Source organism: Leptinotarsa decemlineata, unplaced genomic scaffold (assembly GCF_025532065.1).
Source record: "Leptinotarsa decemlineata unplaced genomic scaffold, Ldec_3_MD MMD2_tig00001973_RagTag_RagTag, whole genome shotgun sequence".
In the NCBI taxonomy this organism is placed as follows: domain Eukaryota; kingdom Metazoa; phylum Arthropoda; class Insecta; order Coleoptera; family Chrysomelidae; genus Leptinotarsa; species Leptinotarsa decemlineata.
In genome coordinates this window covers 988,491-1,012,211 of record NW_027412572.1, presented here as the reverse complement: position 1 = coordinate 1,012,211, position 23,721 = coordinate 988,491, and the positions used below count along the sequence as shown (strand labels likewise).

Below are 23,721 nucleotides of genomic sequence, written 5' to 3'. Positions count from 1 at the left end.
CGTCCATGAGAAGTTTTTTTCTTAAAATGGGTCTAAGAATTACCTCCTTAAATATTAGCATGTGTTTAAGGAACACCCTGAATAATCATTATCTCATCTCAGTTATTTACCTTTTACATAAAAGGAGATTCCTCTCCTTATTATGTACTGATTATGTCATACCCTGTATAGTCATGCCGGTTTTTGCATCTCACTCTGATGCTGATTTCAGCCGACTGCGTCTCCAAAGTAGTTTGCATCCAAGGAATAATGTGCTTCCTTTCCATTCAACATTACGACTTTTTATCGAACTTTTTAACTTTTCCCAGTTTATGTGTCACTCGAGAAAACTTTAGAGTGTCGTAAACTGTCACAAACTATTAAATAGCACTCGAAAGGTTCTGATTTTTGTTATGAAGAGATATGAAATATTTTTCTTCGAACTGCTTCGTAACAAGTCAAATCTACTTTCCAAGTTATTCATCAACTGCGAAGAAATTTGTCTACAATACAAAACAAGATCGTTTACCTGAGAATTTTTTTTTGTTCTGAAGACAAAACACAATAACTACTGGAAAATCCTTTTATATCGCTTTAAGAGCAGTGTCTGTGCGAGAGGAGCGATTCTCATTATTATTGAATGGGATTGTTTCATGCTATGGAAAATGATACTGGTTTGCTTATAGACGATCGAGTTAGGGGTATATTATACGTATCAAGCCTAATCGGTCCCAAAATCTCTTTATATTTGCAGAAAAAAGAACAATTCAAAAAAGAAGAATTTAAATTGACCGCGTGTCAGTTGACCAATAAAATTGATCGTGTCTAGAGCAGAGTTGCCAAGTATATTGTTTTCTAATATCCAATCACAGATCTGATGATCCAATTTGACAGACGTCATTTTTATTGTTATTGTTGTCAACTCGGTGTGAATACAACTGCTACAATTATCTATCATCAGTTGCATGTTATATTCTTCAATACAGGTGTATTCTGAGTTTGTTGATAGGGGGACATTTTGTCTTTTTCATAATAATACTCAGTAGGTTATTGTTGAACCAGATTTTTAATTTATGTAGGTCTTCCTCATCTTGATTGAAGATATCATGCCGACATCTCTGAATATTAGCACTGTGTCATCAGCGTAACAAATGATATGGCTATTGAAATTTTGTATGAGTGATATAGCGTTAATGTATACAAGGAACAGAATTGGGCCCAAAACTGGTTCCTGTGGGGCACCAATAGTTATATTCAATGGCCCACTGAGTTGGTCCCCGATTTTAACTTTTTGTGTTCGTTGTTCAGCAACAAGTCCAATGCATGGCCTCGAATTCTGTATGTTGAAAGTTTGTTCAAAAGAATCTCATGTGAGATGGTATCAAAAGCCTTTGCTAAATCAATGAATACCGCTAGGCTTTATCCAAGGCTTCAACTGTTTGACCTATAAAATCTATTATGGCATTTTCTGTGTTGGAATTGTTGATGAAACCGAATTATCGTTCAGTTAGTACATGATAACTATTGAAAAATTCAATAAGTCGTTTTTTCACAAAGTATTTATAACAGAAATGAGACGATAATTATTTATTTCATTTTGATTTCCTGATTTAAAGACGTGGGTGACTCTAAATTTTTTTCATTGGTGCGGTATATTAGAGTTTTTATAAGACAAGTTAATTATTTGTCCTGATGATTTCAATATGTAGGGGTGAATTTTTTCAATGAGGGTTGTTGTTATTCCATCTAGATCTGGAGAACAATTGTTTTTCAGTTCTGAAATTAATATCATTACTTCGTTTTCATCAAAGAGTTCGAGAAATAAGGTCAACGTCAAATTACATTTTTCAATTCTTTTTGCTATATCCAATCCTATATTTGTAAAAAATTCATTGAATAAATCAGCTTTTTCTTTATCATTTACTGTAGGTTTGCTGTTTCCTTTTAATAATATTGTTATTTTCTATATAATCTTCATTGAAATACAAATCAAATATCAAATTTAAATCACACAGTAAGTCTCCGCAGTTACCATGGTTTTCATTATTCATTATTTTGATTATTTCAAGGTGATCAACGTAAAGTAGTTCTGAACTGTTTATTACTTCAGTTGAATGAAAATATTATTTGATCTATAGATGAAATTGTTCGAAACAAGGAAACAACTTTTTGTGCCACATTTAGCCGTGCGCGGTATGATTGATTATATTTTTTGATATCAAATGAAAACAAGAAGTGGAATTCGAGTTTACTACTTTAACACACTTTTAAAAAACCGGAAATGTTCACTTTTGTATGAAATGGAAAGATATATCTAGAGTTGAAAATGAGTTTTTCTGCTAAGATTTGTTCTCAAAATGCTGACAAATGACACATGTTTGTACTCATCACGTGCTTTGAATAAGGATCCTATACAGGGCTTTTCATGATGAGCGTTAATTAGCCGTTTCTGGCAAACTATTCAACGGATCAACCTGAAAATTCCACAGTATGCATAAGTCAATGTGACCTACACGCCTAAAATATTTTAGACGAAGCGGCGTTGTCGCTTCTACTAGAAAGTAGCGGCTTCTTTGATTTTTCAAATGGAACACCCCGTATATAATATCATATTATGATTCACTATCACTTTGTCAACAAATTCATATACTATTTCCCTATACCCATCTATTACCGTTTAGAAGATATGAATTAATTTCGATATTTTTCTACCAAACATGAACTTTTATAAATGCTAATAATCTTAACTCTCTTGCACTAAAACGATCAAATTTGAAATGGAGTGGAGTGATACTATGAGGATCTTCACTCAAAATCATATTTTCATTTGCCTCATACAGGGTCTTCAAAAAATGCAGATACTTTGATCTCATGAAAAAATGGGTGGAAATCAATTTTTTCAAATGGAACACCCTGTATATTTACTTAATTTTTTCAAATGGAACACCCTGTATATTTCAACATTTTTGAGCTCTACATCCAATTTTAGATTAACTTTGTTCAGATAATACTATTTCTATTTTGAACCTTTTCCGAGATAAACTGTTTCAAACGGAAACTGACGTGGTTTTCTTGCTCGTTTTTTTGAATTCATCACTTATTTTGGATATTCAACATTTTTTTTATACTTAGTAATATTTCTTTTTGATCCAGTTTTTTAACTGTCTCAGATCAGTCAATTTGAAATTGGTATGTACCTACCTTAGAAAAAGTTACAATTTGTTTACATTGAGGTATTGGTCTCTAACGTACACATTAATATTTTTTAATAGTGTGCTTTGGAAAAATAAATGAACCAATTATTTAACGTCAGACTTTCGTTGGTGGTTTTGACTGATTGTGATAGCTACCAATTATAATAGAATAATGTCAAGATGAGGTTACAGTAATGGAGATTTCTTGAATTTATCAATAATTTATGGTGAGTGCAATAGAATTGCAAGTAGAACATGCCGAGTATTTCATGAAAGATATCCACAACTTCCGAAGCCGAATAATAATGTGATAAATCGACTACTAAAAAATGTGGGTTGAGTGGAACCTTCCGTCCAAAAATCATTCGTAAGAAGACTAAAGTGGATGATGATGACAATGGTATAAGAGTTTTGGGATACTTTCATGCATTTCCAAATGCTTCTCTGCATGAGGCTGAAAGGGAGATAGGTATACCCTACGTGACAATTTGTCGAATTCTTAATAAGCATAAATGGCATCCCTATAAGTTCTACTGTGTCCAACATTTGAAAGGGACTGATTTACCTCGTAGAGTGGAATTCTTTGAATGGTTACTTGTCAAGACTCAAGAGGATGAACATTTCCTTGACAATATCATATGGACAGATGAGGCCAAGTTCACAAAAAATGGAGTTTTCAATAGACACAACAGTCATTATTGGGTGCCAGAAAATCTCCATGTTGTCCGCCAAAAGGGTTTTCGAGAAAGATGGCAATTCAATGTATTTTGTGCCATAAAGAATGAGTCAATTTTTTATATCGAGTTTTATGATGATAATTTGAATGCATCAAAATATGAAGATTTACTGATGAATGAAATTCAAATGATTTTAAATAATAGACCAGGATGAGAACGTGTATGGTACCAAATGGATGATGCTCCACATCATAATTCTCATTCAGTCAGCGAAGCTTTAACCGAAATCTTCGAAGAAAGATAATGGACCTTTTCGTTGGCCTCCTAGAACACCAGATGGCAATCCATTCGATTATTTTGTGTGGGGTTTCATTAAAAATATGGTTGACTCTACTCCAATAACAACAATGGAAGATATGAAATCGAGAGTTACAACTGCTTTCAATAGTTTGACTCCAGACTTGATCAGAAGCGCTACACATGACAATCTTTTGAAGAGATTACATGTTTGTTTAAGTAGAGGTGGAGATGCATTTGAACATATTCTGAAATACACTGGCGATTAAATTAACTCATTAATTAATGGGTTTATTATTTTCAGTTCGTGTTTCAGCGTTAATAAAACTATTGTTTGAAGAGAAGTTTCATTCGATAGTTGAGGAGTATTTTAAGTATTATCTTTTCATTGTATTATCCGCGACTAATTGAGAAACATCAAACGAAATCTGTTTCACAAAAATTAGTGATGAACAAGGAAACCATGTCAATTTCCGTTTGAAACAGTTTATCTCGAAAACGGTTCAAAATAGAAATAGTATTATCTGAACGAAGTTAATCTAAAATTGGATGTAGAGCTCAAAAATGTTGAAATATACAGGGTGTTCCATGAGTGGAACTCAATTTTTTCATGAGATCAAAGTATCTGCATTTTTTGAAGACCCTGTATGAGGCAAATGAAAATATGACTCGGAGTGAAGATGCTAATAGTATCACTCCACTCCATTTCAAATTTGATCGTTTTAGTGCAAGAGAGTTCAAGATTATCAGCATTTATAAAAGTTCATGTTTGGTAAAAAAAATATCGAAATTAATTTATATCTTCTGAACGGTGATGATAGGTATAGGGTAATAGTATATGAATTTGTTGAAAAAGTGATAGTGAATCATAATATGATATTATATACGGGGTGTTCCATTTGAAAAATCAAAGAAGCCGCTACTTTATAGTAGAAGCGACAACGCCGCTCCGTCTAAAATATTTTAGGCGTGTAGGTCATATTGACTCATGCATACTGTGGAATTTTCAGGTTGATCCGTTGAATAGTTTACCAGAAACAGCTAATTTACGCTCATCATGAAAAGCCCTGTATAGTTTTTCGGTGTCGCAAAAGCAACATCGCTATCTATACCACGGGTACTTACCACAAATACGACATTTTTCACTTCTACCTCTGAAATATATCAACATAACTGTGAAATAACAGAATATTTGTCAAAATTTTCCAAGAGAATAATTCTACGCCGTATATAATAAACCGTGAAGTGTTCAACTCCGAAAGTTGCTACCAAAATAAGAATGTTTTCAGGCATATAAAAATAATCTAGCAGGAGTTATAATATTTCCTACCTTCTTTAAGTTTAATCGTCAAAGTTTGGCGATAACATTCGTACAACCACAAATATCAATATTTTGTACGATTCAGTCTAGTTTTTTTGTTGAAACAGCACTTTTGATAAATTAAACATGCGATATCATATTTTTTCGAATTCAAAATGAGTTTGAAATATTGAAAAAACTATAAAATGAACGATTTAGCGACAAGATAATTTTCAGTAGAGAAAAGAAACAAACTCTCAATTTTTCATGACTGGTGACAGTACCGATCCCTTTGGTGAATGATATTATGATTATTTCAATACGAGATCCACTATTCCAGTACACACAGTATTTTTCTGGTCATTCAGAATCTGAGTATACAGGGTGTTCCAAATTAAGTCGGCACCATTACCAACTCCGTTATTATTGATGCTACGAATTCGGTTGAATGGGCGAAATAGTACTATTTTTGATGGATTACCCTATGACAAAAACGAAAAAAATTAACAGTCAGGTTTTCACAATATTTCATAAAATGATATTTTTTTTTATGAAACACCCTACATTTTATTATGCACTTCGAATTGAATTAAAATTCCCAACACCAAAGCTCAAGTAGCCTTTATTTCACTAGTACATTTATTTCTTTCACTAATACGAAAAATATCTATGTTTTGGCAGATAAAACCTCATGATTGTCCAAGCACCAAATTTTTGTGATTATACGAATGACAAGATTCTGTTATTAACAGCAAAGAAAAAAAAAATGAGGTGGGATTTGAACTCGTGAAACCCGTTATTATCATATCGTACTCAATTGACACCACTGAGCTTTTTCGTATTAATTTAGAAAACGATAATTTCCATCTTGAAGTCCTTCCACTAGCCGTATTTGTTCTGTAGATCTGAATATGTCTGCTATAATGTTAACATTGAAGCTGTTTTTGTACAGAACTGAAAATACCGGAGCGTCATATTAATGCAGTTAGAAAAAAATATGTTTGATTCAATAAAACAGAATTATCATGAGTAATCAAGTTGCCTTAAGACTTTTTTGGAATACTATCTGTAAAATATTCTGAAATCCATCATGCTAATGTTATAAGTTATTGCAACTGTCAACTACTGTTCGAAATGCCGATCAAGATCAAGAAAAATGTGATATGTTAGAATCCTACTTGGTTATCCAGAAAAATAGCATAAGAACACTCCAGCACTGCAGCAATTCGTTTCCCGTCGCTGTGGTTCATCGTCGATTCAGGAACAATGAGAAAATTTTTGAAAAGAAATCTAAAGAAATGAACTTTGAACGTTCAAGCCAGTCTCGTTATACCTACACAGTAGGTTGAATGGACTGACGCCTATCAGAAAACAACTACTCCCCTAGCTAATACCACGAAGGGCGTTGGATTATATCCGACAGGCGTCAGTGCAGGAATCTTCACAGTAAATTGCCTGTATATGCAATTGGTAATACAACTGAAAGAGTCGACCTTCAATTTTGGAACGGGCACACACGGTTTCATTTCTTTAGATTTGTTCAGTGCCAGTTTTCAAGCATAGCTCACTGACTACAGTATAACAATTTTCAATTGAAGGTAACTCATATACAAATTGAACTGATAGCTAACGGCAACAATGTTGAATGTTAGAACTAAATTTTTACCGGGGTCATTTTTATTGTCTATGAATCGCCATTGTGAATAATTGGAAAGTAAGATGATTCCATAAAATTTGCCCCTCGTAACAAGATAGCTTCTGCATATCGATAGGATTTACGAGCGAATAGGTGAACCAGTTCGTTAAATACTTTGAAACATCGGTAAACTGATCAACACTTCGCAGGTCTATTATATTTGCGTCCTTAAAATGCCATAACAAGTCATTCGGTTTCTTCATTATCAAGCGCCCCTATCTGCATAGGCGTAGTGTGTTCTGTGTTTTGTATTTATTAAATATATTCTATTATATTTATTAAATAGACTGTTATATTTATTAACTTCAAAATATAAGATAGAGTTGGCCGATACTTGTTTTTCAAAAAACATTATCATAGATTTTCATCACATTCACACTTCATTGTGAGATAATTAGTTGACCCAGTCAGGTATGAATGTTCGTTAAACTCAGGTATAACTGTCATTAATTAGTTCCTAGAATATTATTAGTTTTTAGATAGGTAGTAATATTTCAAAAAGTATATATAAATCACAATGTATGTAGAATTCAGTTTGTTAGTGAACATGCTTGAAAAAGCTACTGTGCAGCGAAACACGTATTGCGGATTTGTTAATCTGTTCTAGTGAAAATCTCACAATGAAGTGTTTTTCAAAATACATCAACTTTAAAATAGTTTTTGAGGTGAGTAAACAACTGACAAGTAGCTGAATAATATCATTGAATTTCATTTATTATTTTTATAGTATTAAGTTGGATGCCGTAGCAGGTCCAAGTAAAGTACAAAGAAAGCGGAAGTTTATGTCGTTAGAAGAAAAACAGATTGTCTGTAGACTGTACGAAAATTTAAAAATACACTCCGTACAGTGGAAGCTGTAGCCCAGTGTTCATTTTTATCGGAAATATCCGTGTCGACAATTGAACACATTGTACGTGAAAAAAAGGTGAATGGGATTGTTCAAGCTCCAAAAGTACATTATCGTGGTAGGAAAAAATTGAATTGGACGAGTACCAGAAAAATTTTGTACGCTATACCATTCATACTTTCTTTTTTGAGAATAAAGCGTCAACCCACGAATCCACTAGGACAAAGGTAACGGATAATGATCTCATTCCAAAAATGATCAAAGAGAAGTTAAGGAAAATAATAAGAGAAGATTTGAAATGTATATATGCCAAACGATTCCGTAAATCTGTCTCAATAGAAAGAGAAGGTATAGTCTCATAGCAACGGAGATATCTTCGCTCTATTGGAGAAATGCGTTCTGCTCACAAAAAGATTTATTATCTGGACGAAACGTGGGTGAATGATCGTCACACAGTATCCAAGATCTGGCAAGATACTACTGTAACTAGTTATCGTCAAGCATTTGTGGACGGTTTATCAACAGGGTTACGCGGACCAACGGCTAAAGGGCAACGGCTAATTGTTGCCCATATAGATAGCGAGAGTGGCTTTTTAGACGATAGTGCACTGATTTTTCTATCCAAAAAAACCGGGCATTATCACGAAGCGCCCAACGCTTTGAAGGATGGTTTGAATCCCTTCGTTCACGAGTCGAGCCAAATTCTGTAATAGTAATGGATAACGCTTCTCATCACAGCCCATTAGTAGAACAGCGGCCAACTATGACCACCAGAAAAGCAGACATGCAGAGTGTATTAGGACAGAAAGGAATTCAATTTTCCGAGGACATGGTTAAGGCCGAGCTTATGAGTATCATTAAACAGCATCGTGACAGATATCGCCAGCATGTGGTGGATACAATAGCTCGTACTGAAGGCATCACCATTTTGAAACATCCTCCTTACCATTGCGAGTTAAACCTGATAGAATTAATCTGGGCTCAAATTAAGGGTTATGTAGCTCGTGAAAACATGACATAATATAAAATTTCTGATGTCCAACGTTTATTAAAACTCGCAATGGAACGGATATGGAAAGAAGATTGGGCTAATGCTGTAGCCCGTGTGATCAAGGAAGAAGAGAAAATTTGGAGATTGGACGAGATGGTAGACACTGTTTTCGACCAAATAATAATAGATTCAAGTGTGACTGGGGATTCCTCTTCGGACGAGTCAATGGATTCTGAAACTTCATAAGCATAACATAGGTAATCATTTCCTTGCTTTGTAGTTCTCTTTCTATATAAAAGGAACATAATGATTATTTTGTAAATTTTTCTGTTTTTTTGAAGTACTGTATTAGGCATAATAAGAAAATGTAATTAGTTTTACCATTGACACCAGGTAGCGCCACCTACTATAACAATTTTTACTATGTGTTTAAATACAGAAATTGACGTTCTAAGCCTCCTTTAAGGTAAAACCAAAAAATTCCATCATAGATTTATCTAGGGAAATTGCTGTTCTGAAAAATGTGGTGTACAAAATAAAACATGATGTAGATGAACTTACAACTCATACTGAAACTATAATTAATAGAATTGATGACCGAATTGTGTTGAAAGCAACACGTATTGTAGAAAGAAGGACTAAGGTATGTGTTCACCAAGAAGGCAATGTACTTAAATATTTGCTTGATATTTCACAGCTCTTCATTCGCCAAAACGAAGAAAAATTTTGTAGTAATGAAAATAATAAATATTTCCACATATGTCGCTCATTTTCAACTTTGGAAAGGAATTTGATGTGAGACTTTTTGTTGAGAATGTAGAAGTGCGTGATAAAATATTTTGAAAACGCGACTGTCAATATTAACACCTGTTCACAAAAAGGAATTGAAGCTTTAATAACATCTAATTATTATATGGGAGTGCTTTTAATAGCAGGTTGTTCTATCATCTTCATGTATCTACTCAAACTGAACGTTTTATCTTCTTGTTTGTTTTTTTTACAGTTAAAACGCCTTGGTGCAGGTATTTGCCCTCCTGAATTTGATGTCTACCATATTATATTTTTCAATGGCATGGGAGGTCAAGTTATACATCATTTGAAAAGCCTTCTGTCCCTCTATTACCTCTGTAATTTTTATTGAAATCGGTCTATTCATTATCAAGAAATCAAATGTTGAAAGTTTTAAATGAGAAAAAACAGAAAACTCGCTGTCGTTCATTTCAATGACTAAACAAAATCAACGGATAAATTTTTCGAAATGACCTCCATCTAGTTCCATATAATAGTACAGTTCACTCTCGAAAGCGTTCCGTGCATTATTCAAGATGTCCTGAATCAGCAATCGTCATTTCCAAACAATTCTCTGTCGCAGGTCTTCTAGATTTGTAGATTTAGTAGAGTACACTTTCCACTTCAGGTGTCCCCACAGAAAAAAATCCATCGATGTGAGATCAGGTGATCTAGCTAGCCACTCCACTCCACCCCTTCTGCCGATCCAAGGCATTGGAATGTTATTGAAGGAAATCTCCACTGAGATCACCTTCAATGAAGAATGGTCCAACAATATGATCACCAAGAATGCCGGCACAGACATTCAATATTTGTGGGGTTTGTGAATGTGTTTTTATCACCAAATGAGGATTCACATCGCTCCAGTAACGACACTATTCACTCCGTCACTAATATACATAATACTTTTATAACAATCACATTTTGAAAATACAAGCAAAAGTATATATTGAGGAATTCGGATATTCTAATAAGCATATTATTGATTTTTTTTGCCAGCATTAGTTAAGCTGATATCGCTTTCTGTTAGCAAAGTGTCATCTGCAAAGAGGTTTATAAATTCACAGTCCTGAATATGATTGATGTCATTTAGATATAAAATAAACAGTAACGGACCTAATACACTACCTTGTGGAACACCGGTATTGATGGCTTTTTTGTTGAAATCTGTTGAGAAAAAAAAAAAACAGTAGTTGTTCACATGGCACATAACATGGCGATTTTCACAATAGGACGTACCAAACATCGTATTTTTAAAGACGTTTCAAATTCGATCGACTAATATTTCCCAACATACATATCAATCACAATAAGCATTAATATATCAATAAACATTTGTCATACTTACCCTCAACTAAATTGAAGAACACAAACGAATGAAACGCAAAATCTGCACTCCACAGTTGATACGACATGAACTGTATCATCATCCATAGAGAAGTGACAGATACGTCGTATTAGAAATACAAAAATCAGGTGATTTTTATACGACCTATTAGAAGGCGGCATAAAGAAGTATTTGAAGTTTCACTTGCTTTACGACAAATTAAATTTGGATGAAGCTGACCCCTATTGTGCATTCTATACAAAAATCTCTGTTCTGGATTTTTGTGGGATACGCCCTATTAGAAATAAGGTAACGTATTGTATAATAGGTTTGGATTATTGGTCAATTTCCCGCTGAACACCTCACAAAACTGAAGTCGACGAACTAGCCTTATTTTGAAAAGATGGAATTTGTAGGCTTTCAGAATCCGAAAAACACTAGTAGCTGATACACCAGACGCTCTAGCTACTTGTCTAATGGATTGTCGATTATCCATTTGTACATTTCCTAAAACTGCAACTTCAACCCCATCATTTCTGACAGGACGGGATACTTCATATTTTCTGTTGTGAACAGAACCTGAAGTTCAAAACTTATCCATTAAATGTTTTATTTCTGACCGGGATATTATAAGCTTATATCGTCATAGTTACGCTATCAATAAAGAGGGCATAACTCCCTTGGGACATTATAGATTTTATAATTCCCTCTACCTTTCAAAAGTAAAAATAAATAGAAATGAAAACTGAACCATATTTTATTTATTCACGTCATTACAAATAATAAATGTACAATTTTGAAATGTTCCCTGAAAATTACTTCCGCCACTGGAAACAATTTCTTCTTTTGTATGGCTGGAGCTTCTGTTCACTACAGTCGAGGTACCTGCCTCTTCTGATGACAAAGTAGACAACATACGCGCCGTTTTATTTCCCAATTCGATGCTATCCTCCAAATACCCCTCCGCCACCGTGGAACTTCTCCAACCTCCGTGTCTTTTTAAGTTAGTCATAGTTGCTCCTGCATTGGCTAGAGCAGTAGCAGAAGTGCGACGAAGGCAATGTCCCGTATAGGAAGATGAGTTTGGCAATCCTAAATACATTGCGATTTTGCTGGGGATTTTCCCAAACATGTTTTTTCCAATTGGCTGAGATGTACATTTATTTTGTCGGAAGCTCAAAAAAAATCGTTCAATACCTTTAGGACGCAAAGACATATAAAGTCCTCATAAAGGCAAAGCGGAGAACTCTTTTTCATCCACAACTGTAAATTTCTTCGATACACCAGTTTTACTTTCTGGTACGTTCACTACCATAACGGAATCCCGGTCCTCTATATCCGATATCTTCATATTCAAAAGTTCCTGACTTCTGCATCCTTCAAAATAACCCATAATCAAAACAACCTATAACAAAAAAAGGAAATAAATACACACAAAAAGGAAAATAAGAAAAAAAATTACCTTATGCAATAAATGAATATCATTAGGAGCGTCCTTTAGAAATCTGATAACATCTTTAGGAGATAAAACAGCAGACTTTTTCGGCTTATAACTCTTACTCTTCCGTTTCAAAAAAGCCTGTAGTTCATTGAACTTGGTGATATCTCGTTTCTCATGTATAGTCACCATCGATTTTAGCATTGACCATTTAGTCCATAAAGAATTCGGACTATACGTTTCTGACTGAAACGAATAAACACAATTACTACCAAATCTACCGAAAAACATAGAAGATTCCTTACCAGTTCTTGAAAATATGCCAGAAATACAGTTTCAGTGACATCTTTTGGCATAACATTTTTCCGTGTCAGCCAGTCCAGATATATCTTGTATTCTTTTTGGTATACGGCTTCACTTTTCGATGGAATTGATGATTCTTTTGCTTGTTCAGCTTTTTTCAAAATATCCTCCATTATATTTGGGGTAGAAAACACGTTTTCACCGCAAACACAGCTTGATAACAAAGTTCTGTTTATAAACAAGTAACATAGCAACAACATAGCAACAAGAAAACTCTACTATAATCAACGGTACCTGATTCAAATATACCGGGTATTTTGTAAACTTTTTCTTTAAACATTCCCCACAAATAAAAATCTAATGGATTAAGATCGGGTGATCTCGCTGGCCAATTCCATGGTCCCAAGCGCCTCATCCACAGATCGTCAAATAGTCTATCCAGTTCTGCGCTCACTTCTCTTGTGCAATGTGCAGGAGCTCCGTCTAGTTGGTACCAACAGTTTCGATAATCTTCGAGTGGCAGATTATCCACGAAACTGTCTACAGTATTCTCCAAAATATTCAGGTAGCTTCTGGATGTTAATGACTCCTCGTATATCACGTACCTCAATTTGTTGTCCATCAACATGCAGAAGACATTAAAACTAAATTTTTCTTGAAATCCGGCTTCTTTTGTGACGTGAGGATTTTCACTGGACCAATAATGACGATTTTTTCTATTGAAAATCCCTTCTCTCGAAAATGTCGATTCATCAGTCCAAATAATTTTATTTAAAAAAAGTGGATCTTCTTGAATGCGTGTCAACAACATTTCACAAAATTCTACTCTCTGTTGAGGATCTTGAGGCTTCATTGCTTGAATTTTGGTGAATTTATAATCATGCATTTTATGTCTTCGCAAGATTCTTTGAACCGATGAATATTTTATACCCAAATCTTCTTCAGCACTTCTTATCGATGACTCGGGAAATGCGTGAAAATATGCTAAGACATTAATCTGGTTGTCTTCGAAAGTTACGGGTCGAGGCAAGTTTCTTGGTGCTTTTAAAGTTGATCCAAATGCATTGAAATTGTTCTGAATTCGTATAAATTTCTTGAGGTTCATTGGCGGTAGATTCGGATACATTTCATTGAACTTTCTACATGTTCTGCTGATAATTTTGTCACACTGTCCAAAAATAATAAACAAATTCATAAGAACTTCATTTGAATAGTTTTGTTTCATCGTTTTGAAGGTATTTGCAACTTCTGAAGTGACGAAAATGTCGATATTATTAGGAGAATGTCACAACGCTACTGTCAAATAGTAATCATGGCCTGCTTACTAAATACCGAATGGAAATACCATTCTGAAGGGACATTTTCACAAATAAATGTTCATAAGTCCGAAACTTGACTAGTTAGGTATAGGTATGATATACATAGAAAGGAATCAAATTTCAGCAGCTTTCCGAATTTTCAATAATATACAGGGTGTTCCATTTGAAATAATCAAATTTCAGCAACTTTTTCAAGCAAACGAAAAAACTGTATTTTTTTACCACCCTGTATTGAAGTAACGGAGATTAGGCTGATGTGTGGAAAGTGTCCAAGTATCACCTAACTCCAAACCAAATTTCGATATCATAGTACTTCTTAACTAAAAGATATCGGCATTTTTAAAGTCATGATTTTCGAAGAAAAAAATTGAAATTAATTTTTATTTCGAGAATGGTAACAGATAGGTATTGGAAAATATCAAGAAAAGTTGTCGGGCAATTGTTGGAGATTCCAAAAATAATATTATATACTGAGTGTTCCATTTGAAAAATCAAAGTTGCTACTGCTTTCTAATAGAAGCGGCAACACCGCATTGTCGAAAGTATTTTAATTGGCTAGAGAATGTCCGACTATGCCCCCCATTAAATTTTCAAATTGATCCGTTGTCTGGTTCACCAGAAACGTCTAATGTGCCATCCACCGTGAATCAGCCTGTATTTTGGAATGCTCTAAACAACGGTGTACATTTTTTTAAATTTGAACGTATTTAAAAGAGTTCTTTTCGATAATTAACTTTTTCAATATTGTTGATAGCAACAAATTGTTGTACGCCACTGCTTAACTGGAATGTATTTGGAACTCTTTCATTTGTTTCTTACACTACTTTTTTGTTAATTTTTCAGGTTTTCTCTGATAAGAGGACTATTACAATTGAGAAATGGTTAAAATGCTTTTTCTACTTTTCATATTCATGTTAAAAGTGATATCTACATTATAACTAGAAGTGGATGCCGTAAAGGGTTGCTAAAGAAACAATGGTTTACACAACTGCAAAGAGGGTTGAGTTGATTTAACTGTACTATGGGAATAGAAGTTGTGCTGCGAGAGCCGCTGAACTGTTTAATCAAAAACATGGGAAGAATGTGTCGTGACAGTATGTTTTCGATTTAATTTAATTGCAAAATTTCGCTCAACTGGATCTGTAGCAAATAAAAAACGGCAAATCGAACCACCCATAAAAAATGAGACGAAACAAGTGACAATTCTGGGCTATGTTGAGCTTGACCATACTTTGAGCACAAGAAAGTTAGCATTTGTTTCCGGGGTGTCACGAACTAGCATTCGGCGTATTTCAAAAACCAATAAAATGCATCCTTACAAGATCAAGTTAACGCCAAGAACTGAATAAAGATGATTTCGATCGACGCTTGCAATTTGGCGGGTTGGTTAGTGAACCAGCGGTGGAAAATTCACATTTTGTTTTCACCGTTTACTTCAGTGATGAATGTTCTTTTTTCTGGATGGCACAGTTAGTCGTCATAATTGTTGCTATTGGGCTGATTCGAATCCTCACATTTTTTATGAAGTGCATACTGAACGTCCACAAAAATTAAATGTACGTGCTGGAATTTTTGGTGACCGCATTTTTGGCCCATTGTTTTTGGAAGGCAATTCAACCGGACAAATGTATCTGGAGCTTCTGGAAGATACTATTGATCCCCTTTTCACTGATATTAATCGAAAATGACCACAAGTATCGGGAGGAACTGTTAATATTTCAACAAGATGGGGCTCCCCCGCACTATGCTCTGCCTGTTCGGCAGTATTTAGATCAGACTTTTCCGAATCACTGGATTGAGAGGCGAGGCGCAATCGCATGGCCACCAGACCTTTTGCCGTTAGATTTTTTCTCTGTGGGGTCATGTGAAAAGCAGAATTTACTGTACTCCTCCTGCATCACTCGAAGATTTACGGCGACGAATCACAAATGAATGTCTCCAAATCACTACAGAAATGCTTCACAATGATCAAGAACGTTTCCAGCAGAATCTCTACTATTATATGGAAGCTGGAGGTGCCCATTTTGAGCATATGCAAACATGAGAATGAAGTAAGTAAATTCTACGAAAGCGTTGAAGGGCCACACAAAAATATTTTTTTCGATTTGTATAATTCTGACTTTCATCTCAGAATTCTGAGTTGCAAGTCAGAATTCTGACTTGTATCTCAGAATTCTGACTTGTATCTCAGAATTCTGAGTTGCAAGTCAGAATTCTGACTTGTATCTCAGAATTCTGACTTGTATCTCAGAATTCTGGGAAAATGGGCATTTAAGAAAAACAAATGAACATCGTCGGAGTGCACTCAGTGAAGAGATCAAAATAAATGTTCTTCTCTCTGTCGACGAAAATCCCCATGTCCCCTCTAGGCAGATAGCTCGGGAACTCGAAATTAGTCAGTCTTCAGTGGCTGTAGCTGCAAAATGTCATCCATATAAAATAACAATCCTCCAGGAACTTACTGATCCAGATAGGAGACTTCAGTTTTACAAAAAAATGATGGATCTACTAGACAGGAATGTTGTACATAAAGAAAACTTATATTTTCTGACGAATCAACGTTTTTGTTGAATGGTGTGGTAAATCGTCAAAATTGTCGTTATTGGGCAGACAGAAATCCACACTGGATGAGCGAAGGCCACACTCAACATCCAGAAAAGTCAATGTTTGGGCAGGGATCGTTGGTGATCGAGTTATAGGACCGATTTTGTCCCAAGAAAATCTTACTGGAGCAAGATATTTAGAATGTTTGCAGAAGGACCTAGTTCCGAATTTGGCTATTTTGTTCCCTTGTCCTATAGAAGCTGACGTGCCAAATAGAAACATCTGGTTTCAACAGGACGGCGCGCCTCCTCATTTTGCAAGACCTCTCCGTGAGTACCTGAATGATGTATATCCAGGCAGATGGATTGGCAGAAGAGGACCTTATGAATGGCCACCTAGGTCTCCGGATTCAACACCTTTGGACTTTTTCTTATGGGGTTACTTGAAGAGCAAAGTTTTTAAAACTAAACCGGAGAATTTAAAAGAAGGAATAAGACAGTATTCAGTATTTTCAGTTAGTAAATGGACATTTTGAACACTTGTTAACGAAAGACTATTGATTTTGAATTCATTTTTTGAATTAGATAATGTTTGTTGAATATCTTTCAAATGACAAGGAGTAAAAAAATGAAATTTGGCAGGCATGTGCAACTTGTTGAAGTCATTAAAAAAAGAGTTGTCATTTAAAAAAAATTATCGATGACGTTATATCCCATATTCGAGACACACTGTATAATTTTTATTGCATTAAAATAAGGGCACTTTGAAATACTAATCGACGTGTCCGAGCATATTTCCGAAAGAAACAACACTTTTGATTTAGTGAATTTGTTCCATGTTAGAGACTCGCACTGTATAAAGTATCATTTATATCTTTTTTGAATATCGAGATTGCGTCAAAAAATAAATCTGCTGTAACAAGATATTCACTGGCAATCCGACAAAGTCGATAAATAGGACTATTATGACTTAGATTTGACTGAGGTGTTGGAGAAACATAAAGAACGTTATATTATTGTTATCAAATTAGGAGATAGCTTAGATAAAAATTGAATACAGTTAACTTTTCCATTGATCACCTTGTAAATGAAAATTAAACTGGCTATTCAGCATGTCCCCCTCGTAATGTTTTGAGGATTTTCCATTGTAGTTTTATTGGTTCATTTTCAAAAAATATCGCTTTCTAGGTCGGCATCACTAAGAAATCAATAATCGAAAAGCACATTTGTTAATAAGATATTCAATGGTTTACAGTATAAATGAAAAATATTAATTTATACCTACACTTTCAAACTCAAATACAGAACAAAATGTTTTTTTGAGAGTGATGATTGGCATCCTACCCAGAACAACATACTGTAATAAATACTGATTCAAAATACTACAATAAACACTATGGTAGGACGTTTCATCTGCTGAATAACAGATCAACTCGGACAACGATACAGGCATAAAGCTAGTCGACTACAAAGTTAGAATTCTGAGATACAAGTCAGAATTCAGACTTTTATCTCAGGGAATAATTATGATACATTCAGTATTATAAGGCAGTTTTTTGTATTTATCAAAATATGAAGATTATGAAATTTTTCTCATTGTTTGAATCGCTTCTTTCGATATAACTGGAGATACAATTGCGGTATCGCCAAAAACATATGCAGGCATTTCTTCTGCGAAGAATCCTGCACTGACACCTACCGGATACAATCCCACGCTTTTCGTAGTATTAGCCAGGGGAGTAGTTGTGTTCTGACGATCTCACTCCATTAAACTACTGTGTAGGTAAGTGAAGACTGGCACACACAAGTCACTTACAAGTCAGAATTCTGAGATACAAGTCAGAATTCTGAAATACAAGTCAGAATTCCGACTTGCAAGTCAGAATTCTGAGATACAAGTCAGAATTCTGAGATGAAAGTCAGAATTATACACATCGAAAAAAATATTTTTGTGTGGCCCTTCAACGCTTTCGTAAAATTCAATATGGTTCGTGCAAATTCAAAAAAATGTACACCATTGTTTAGAAAATTTCAAGATCTTTCAAACGATGTCGACTCGCCCCCAGTTCTCTATGGAAATTCCAAGGGTTGTTCACCCTTCTGCTCCGGGGTTGAAGTGACGACGCTCTAAATGGAGAAAAAAACTCTCCCTCCCAATAAAAATCGTTTTTCAGGATTTGCAAGATTAGTACCCAAAATCTCCATGTCAAGTTTTCGAATGAAAAAGTATCGCTTTCACGGTATTTTACCAATTTGTTTTTTTCTTCAGTTCCAAGAAAAACCTGAAGAATCGCTGTGCAACCAGTCGATCAAATGTCAAATGAAACACCACAAAATACATCAATCTATTATGGAACACTGAAATTTGGATAGTTATTCGGCTGCTTTCAAATTGTAGTAGTTTCGAAAATTTGGAAAATCACTAAATTATAGTATCTTTCACCAATTGAGCATTTCACTGAAATTGTTTCATACATCTCAATCGGTTATAAAGCTGTATAAAACTCATTAGATGCAAGAAATGTAAATATTTCAAGTAGGCGTGCATTTCTCTCCAATTCCAACGAATAACGTCTCTAAGTGAATGTTGCATCAAGTATCGGCAATAAATGGAACAGAGCAATAAGATAAATCTCTTCGTGCACTACGGCAAAGTCTCTCGAGAAAGAGGAAGATATCAATTCACACATAAACCGATAAATCTAGAAAACAATTCAATTATTTTGCATCCGTTTGACTGATGGTAGTTCTTGGAAAAATGATGGGGAAAAAATATTCAAAACTTTGACGATACATCAAATATGGACTGATAATTAGATTGAGAAGTGTTTACTGACAACTATTGGGTCTTTCATTCAACGGTTTATGAGATCACTTCAATATTTCAAATTCCTTTGAAAGACCTATTGATGTAATTATGAAATGTGTGGAATATATTATCGTTCGTCACGGCTTCTCTGAATGAAGCGCAAAAGTCCATAAAGCCGGCTTCCAACGGCGCGGGACTTGGCGAGTCTGGCTCGCGAATTGGCGAGTCACGCGCCGTGGAAGTGCGAAGGCTCGCCCGTTCGCCAAGCGGCTTGGCGTTCCCGTCGGTTGTCGGTAAATTTGGCACGAGTCAAAGGATGAACGAGCATCGCAGCATCGCAGGCAACTTATCGAAAACTGTTGCAAAAAGTTAAAAGAAGCAGTGGAACTGGCTCCGGAACTGACGACGTTGCAAGCTGTTCAAAGCGCCGTGGGAATAGTCACGGCTCGTCGACTTGCCACTTGGCAAACTGTTTGCCAACCCGATGAACTCGGCAAGTCACTCGCCAAGTCCCGCGCCGTTGGAAGCCGGCTTAACATGGGTTATGTTCAAGGGCGTTGCCAACGGGGGGCAGGGGAGTAGTTGCCCCCCCTAGAGATCAAACGTAGCTAGCCGCAAAGCGACCAAAGTGCGAGCAATTGACTTCCTTATCTATTGATAAATTATGCATCGCATGACAAACCGTAAATAAATTTACAAGGTTTAATGTATATTGTAGAAAGTATTGAAATATTCAGAATAACATAAAGATTTTGACATCTGTTGAAATTTATTATTGAATTTTTTTTATTATTCAATTTGTTGCTTTCAATTATTATTTTTTTGCTCACCATATAGTTGTCGATAAAGGAGACTGTCAGAAGTTATTTTGGAGAAGTCATTAAAATTTTGTTAGACTGAAAATACAGTTTCTTTGGCCATTCCTGAAAGCAAAAATAACTAGAGTCTCAACATTGGTGACCCCGACAAACGCACGACATGGAAAAAGATGCGTCGATAAATTCACAAACATCCTTGCTGAACAGACCTAGACGACGAACTGCAGGGATTAACAGGAATCTTAATACTTGTGATATACTGTTTGGAACCTTTGGTGTAGTAATGAATATTACTGGAGTTTTTTCCCAACACCAAATCATTATTTTTACACCTCGACACGTGTTTCGATCACCGAGTGATCATCTTCAAGAGGAAGATAAAACTAATAACCACTCAAAACTAAAGCTACTTATATTAATCAGGTACATCATACAGGTAGGTTATCAGTAATACCACCCATACAAGTGTACCACCCTAAATTAATTTTACAATTGGCCATTCTATTATTTACAATATGTCCTTATGTATGTTTAAATGTTACAGCTATATATAGAACAATTTTCAGCTATATAAAATTAGTTTCACAATATTGCCTATCTAAATATATTTACAATGTGTCTTTTTGTAGTAATCAGTAAACCCAAAAATATTATTTCAACAAGCTATATAGTATGCTATTTGGTATTGGTCCGTTATCGTTATTCATAATATTATTATGTTTATTTATTTCTACACTCTCATAGGCATCTAGTTGCCTGTTGTTATTAACTTGTCTAACTAATCTTAAAGAACTGAAGTATATGGAATGGTTTTGTTGCAAAATATGATGGGCGACTGCTGATTTTTCAAATCTTCCATATTTTAAGTGTGCTATGTGTTCCTTATATCTCACTTTAATAGATCTTTTTGTCTGTCCATAATATTTTGCATCGCAGTCCTTACATTCAATTTCGTAAATTGCAGACTTTTCCGAATTCTCGACTTTGTCTTTTGGACTTCCCAAAAGGTTCTGCAGTGTATGACTTGTTTTAAAAACCACCTTCATACCTAGTTCCTTGAAAATCTTTCCAAAGTTCTTCGTATATTGGTGGTATGGAACTGAGATGTATTTATCTTGGTTTTTGTCCTTTCTGAAAGTCGAGATTTCGACTTTCTAACACATGATAGGTTCACAAAAGAAAAACGTACAATACAGGAAATAGCAGCCACTAACGGTTTCCCGAGGGGTATTGTAGATGACATAATTAGGAAAAAGAAGTTTAGGTAAGAATGAACGAAATCTCGACTTTCAGAAAGGACATAAACCAAGATAAATACATCTCAGTTGCATACCACCAATATACGAAGAACTTTGGAAAGATTTTCAAGGAACTAGGTATGAAGGTGATTTTTGAAACAAGTCATATACTGCAGAACCTTTTGGGAAGTCCAAAAGACAAAGTCGAGAATTCGGAAAAGTCTGGAATTTACGAAATTGAATGCGACGGCGATGCAAAATATTATGGACAGACAAAAAGATCTACCAATGAAGCAGAAGAAACGAAACAAAGAGTGTATCAATGCATAGAAAACCACCCAGAAGTATGCATACATGAAGAAGCAAGAGGTAGCGATGATAAAAAAGAAGCTATCAGTGAATTTGAATTACTTTGTGAAACCTTTCCGAATGTCATCAACACAGCTTCAAATCCGACTGCAAATGATCAAAATAAGTTTCCAATTCGAAATTGTTTTGAAAATGATTTTCCTTGCTATAATGGTAATCCACAAGAATGGCCTTTGTTTCACAAACACTTCAAAAATATTTGCAGTGTATGTGATTTCAGTAATGAAGAAATTATGCTTAAACTTTAGAAATGTTTGAAAGGGAAACTAAATCCGCGGTAGCTGGGATGATGCTCACAGCAGATAATGTGAATTTGGTTATGCAAACACTCGATTTAGCTCTTTTTGGTGACATTTTTCAGCCCTGTCCAAAAATTACGACTAAGGTGTCATTCGATTCGTATTTTTGCCTAGAAAGTTTAGGGAAATGTACTGCGTACATTGAAATGTACTGCGTACATTTCAAATGTAGGCAGTATAAAAAAACATTTTGATGAACTTCTGGTATATTTACAAGAAGATTCTAATAATCTCGATGTCATCGTGCTCTCAGAAACATGGAGGATTGAGTCGGTAAGTGATTTAATTATACCACATTATACACGTCATTACAATGAATCAAAAACAAACCAAAACGATGGTCTAATAATTTACACAAAAAACTCTTTAGCGGCAACCGTTCTAATTGCTTCTCTTACCGACACAAACTTACTAAGAATAATCTTTCTAGCAGGAAATCTGGGTGAAACAGTCGAAATTGGTATTACTGCCTCATACCGACCCCCTTCTATTGAAGTAAGAAATTACCTGAATGATATAGAAAACTATTTTTTGAATCTTAGTAGCCAAGCAGTGGAATCATTTTTGGGTGACATAAATATAAATTTATCAGATACAGTCTCCCAGGACACTAACCATTACCAAAACCTGATGACCGAAAATGGTTTCACTTCTTGTATTAATGAACTAACAAGAGAAACTCGGGAATCGAGATCGATTATTATCGATCATATTTTTCTGAAAAGAAGCAAATCATCACTACATAAAATTAACTTTGAATCATCCGTTATACACAGTGATATGACAGATCACTATTCAACCCTCATATATATGTTCAAACCCAGCCTTACAACCCCAACACAAAAGAAAGTTAACACATATGAGACGGTTCGGTATGAAAAATTGAAATCTCGCTTAGAAAAAGAACTGTGGGTTAATGTACTACAGCACAATGAAACACAAGAATCATATGATGCTTTTAGCAATATACTTAATAGGTAAAGGAAACTACCGAAACTGTTACTTCAATAAAGAAAATATGCAAACTGAAACCATGGATCACAGTAGGCTTGATAACTTCTATAAAAACTAGAGACAACCTGAAAAAAAAACTTTTGAACGAATACTCGGGAGACTCAGAGAAGAAATATAAAGAATATAGAAACAAACTCAATAACTTACTCAAACGAACAAAAAAATCAATACTATAAAAAAAATTGATGAAGCTATTGGCAATTATAAACAGACATGGAAAATAATAAAGGAGATTTCTAACACCGAATCTAACAAAAATCATATAGAAAATACCACAATTATTAAAGAGAACAACGAATCCACAGTGAATAATGAAGAAAAAGCTAATTTATTCAATGAATTCCTCACAAATATAGGGTTGAACATGGCAAAACAAATTGAAAGATGTACTTTACCACGGAACTTTTTGAAAGAATCTTCAGTGACGGCGACCTTATTTCTCGAACCTATTGATGAAAACGAGGTGGTAATATT

At 34.9% G+C, this 23,721-nt stretch overlaps 1 protein-coding gene across 1 annotated transcript; it reads right to left on the bottom strand.

Annotated features, from left to right (window-relative positions):
* Window positions 1-11,809: 11,809 nt before the first annotated feature.
* Window positions 11,810-13,112, bottom strand: LOC141482798 (uncharacterized). Its single transcript, XM_074176620.1, has 3 exons — window positions 12,841-13,112; window positions 12,560-12,781; window positions 11,810-12,502 (listed from the first exon to the last, which is right to left on the bottom strand). The coding sequence occupies exons 1-3, from the start codon at window positions 13,096-13,098 to the stop codon at window positions 12,323-12,325; spliced, it is 660 nt and encodes a 219-aa protein (XP_074032721.1). The 5' UTR covers window positions 13,099-13,112; the 3' UTR covers window positions 11,810-12,322.
* Window positions 13,113-23,721: the final 10,609 nt, after the last annotated feature.

Coding starts and splice junctions, on each gene's coding strand:
- LOC141482798 (XM_074176620.1), bottom strand. CDS start 13,098: ATGTTGTTGCTATGTTACTTGTTTATAAACAGAACTTTGTTATCAAGC. Junction 12,782..12,840: donor TGGCATATTTTCAAGAACTG/GTAAGGAATCTT, acceptor TATTCGTTTCAG/TCAGAAACGTATAGTCCGAA. Junction 12,503..12,559: donor ATATTCATTTATTGCATAAG/GTAATTTTTTTT, acceptor TTTTTGTTATAG/GTTGTTTTGATTATGGGTTA.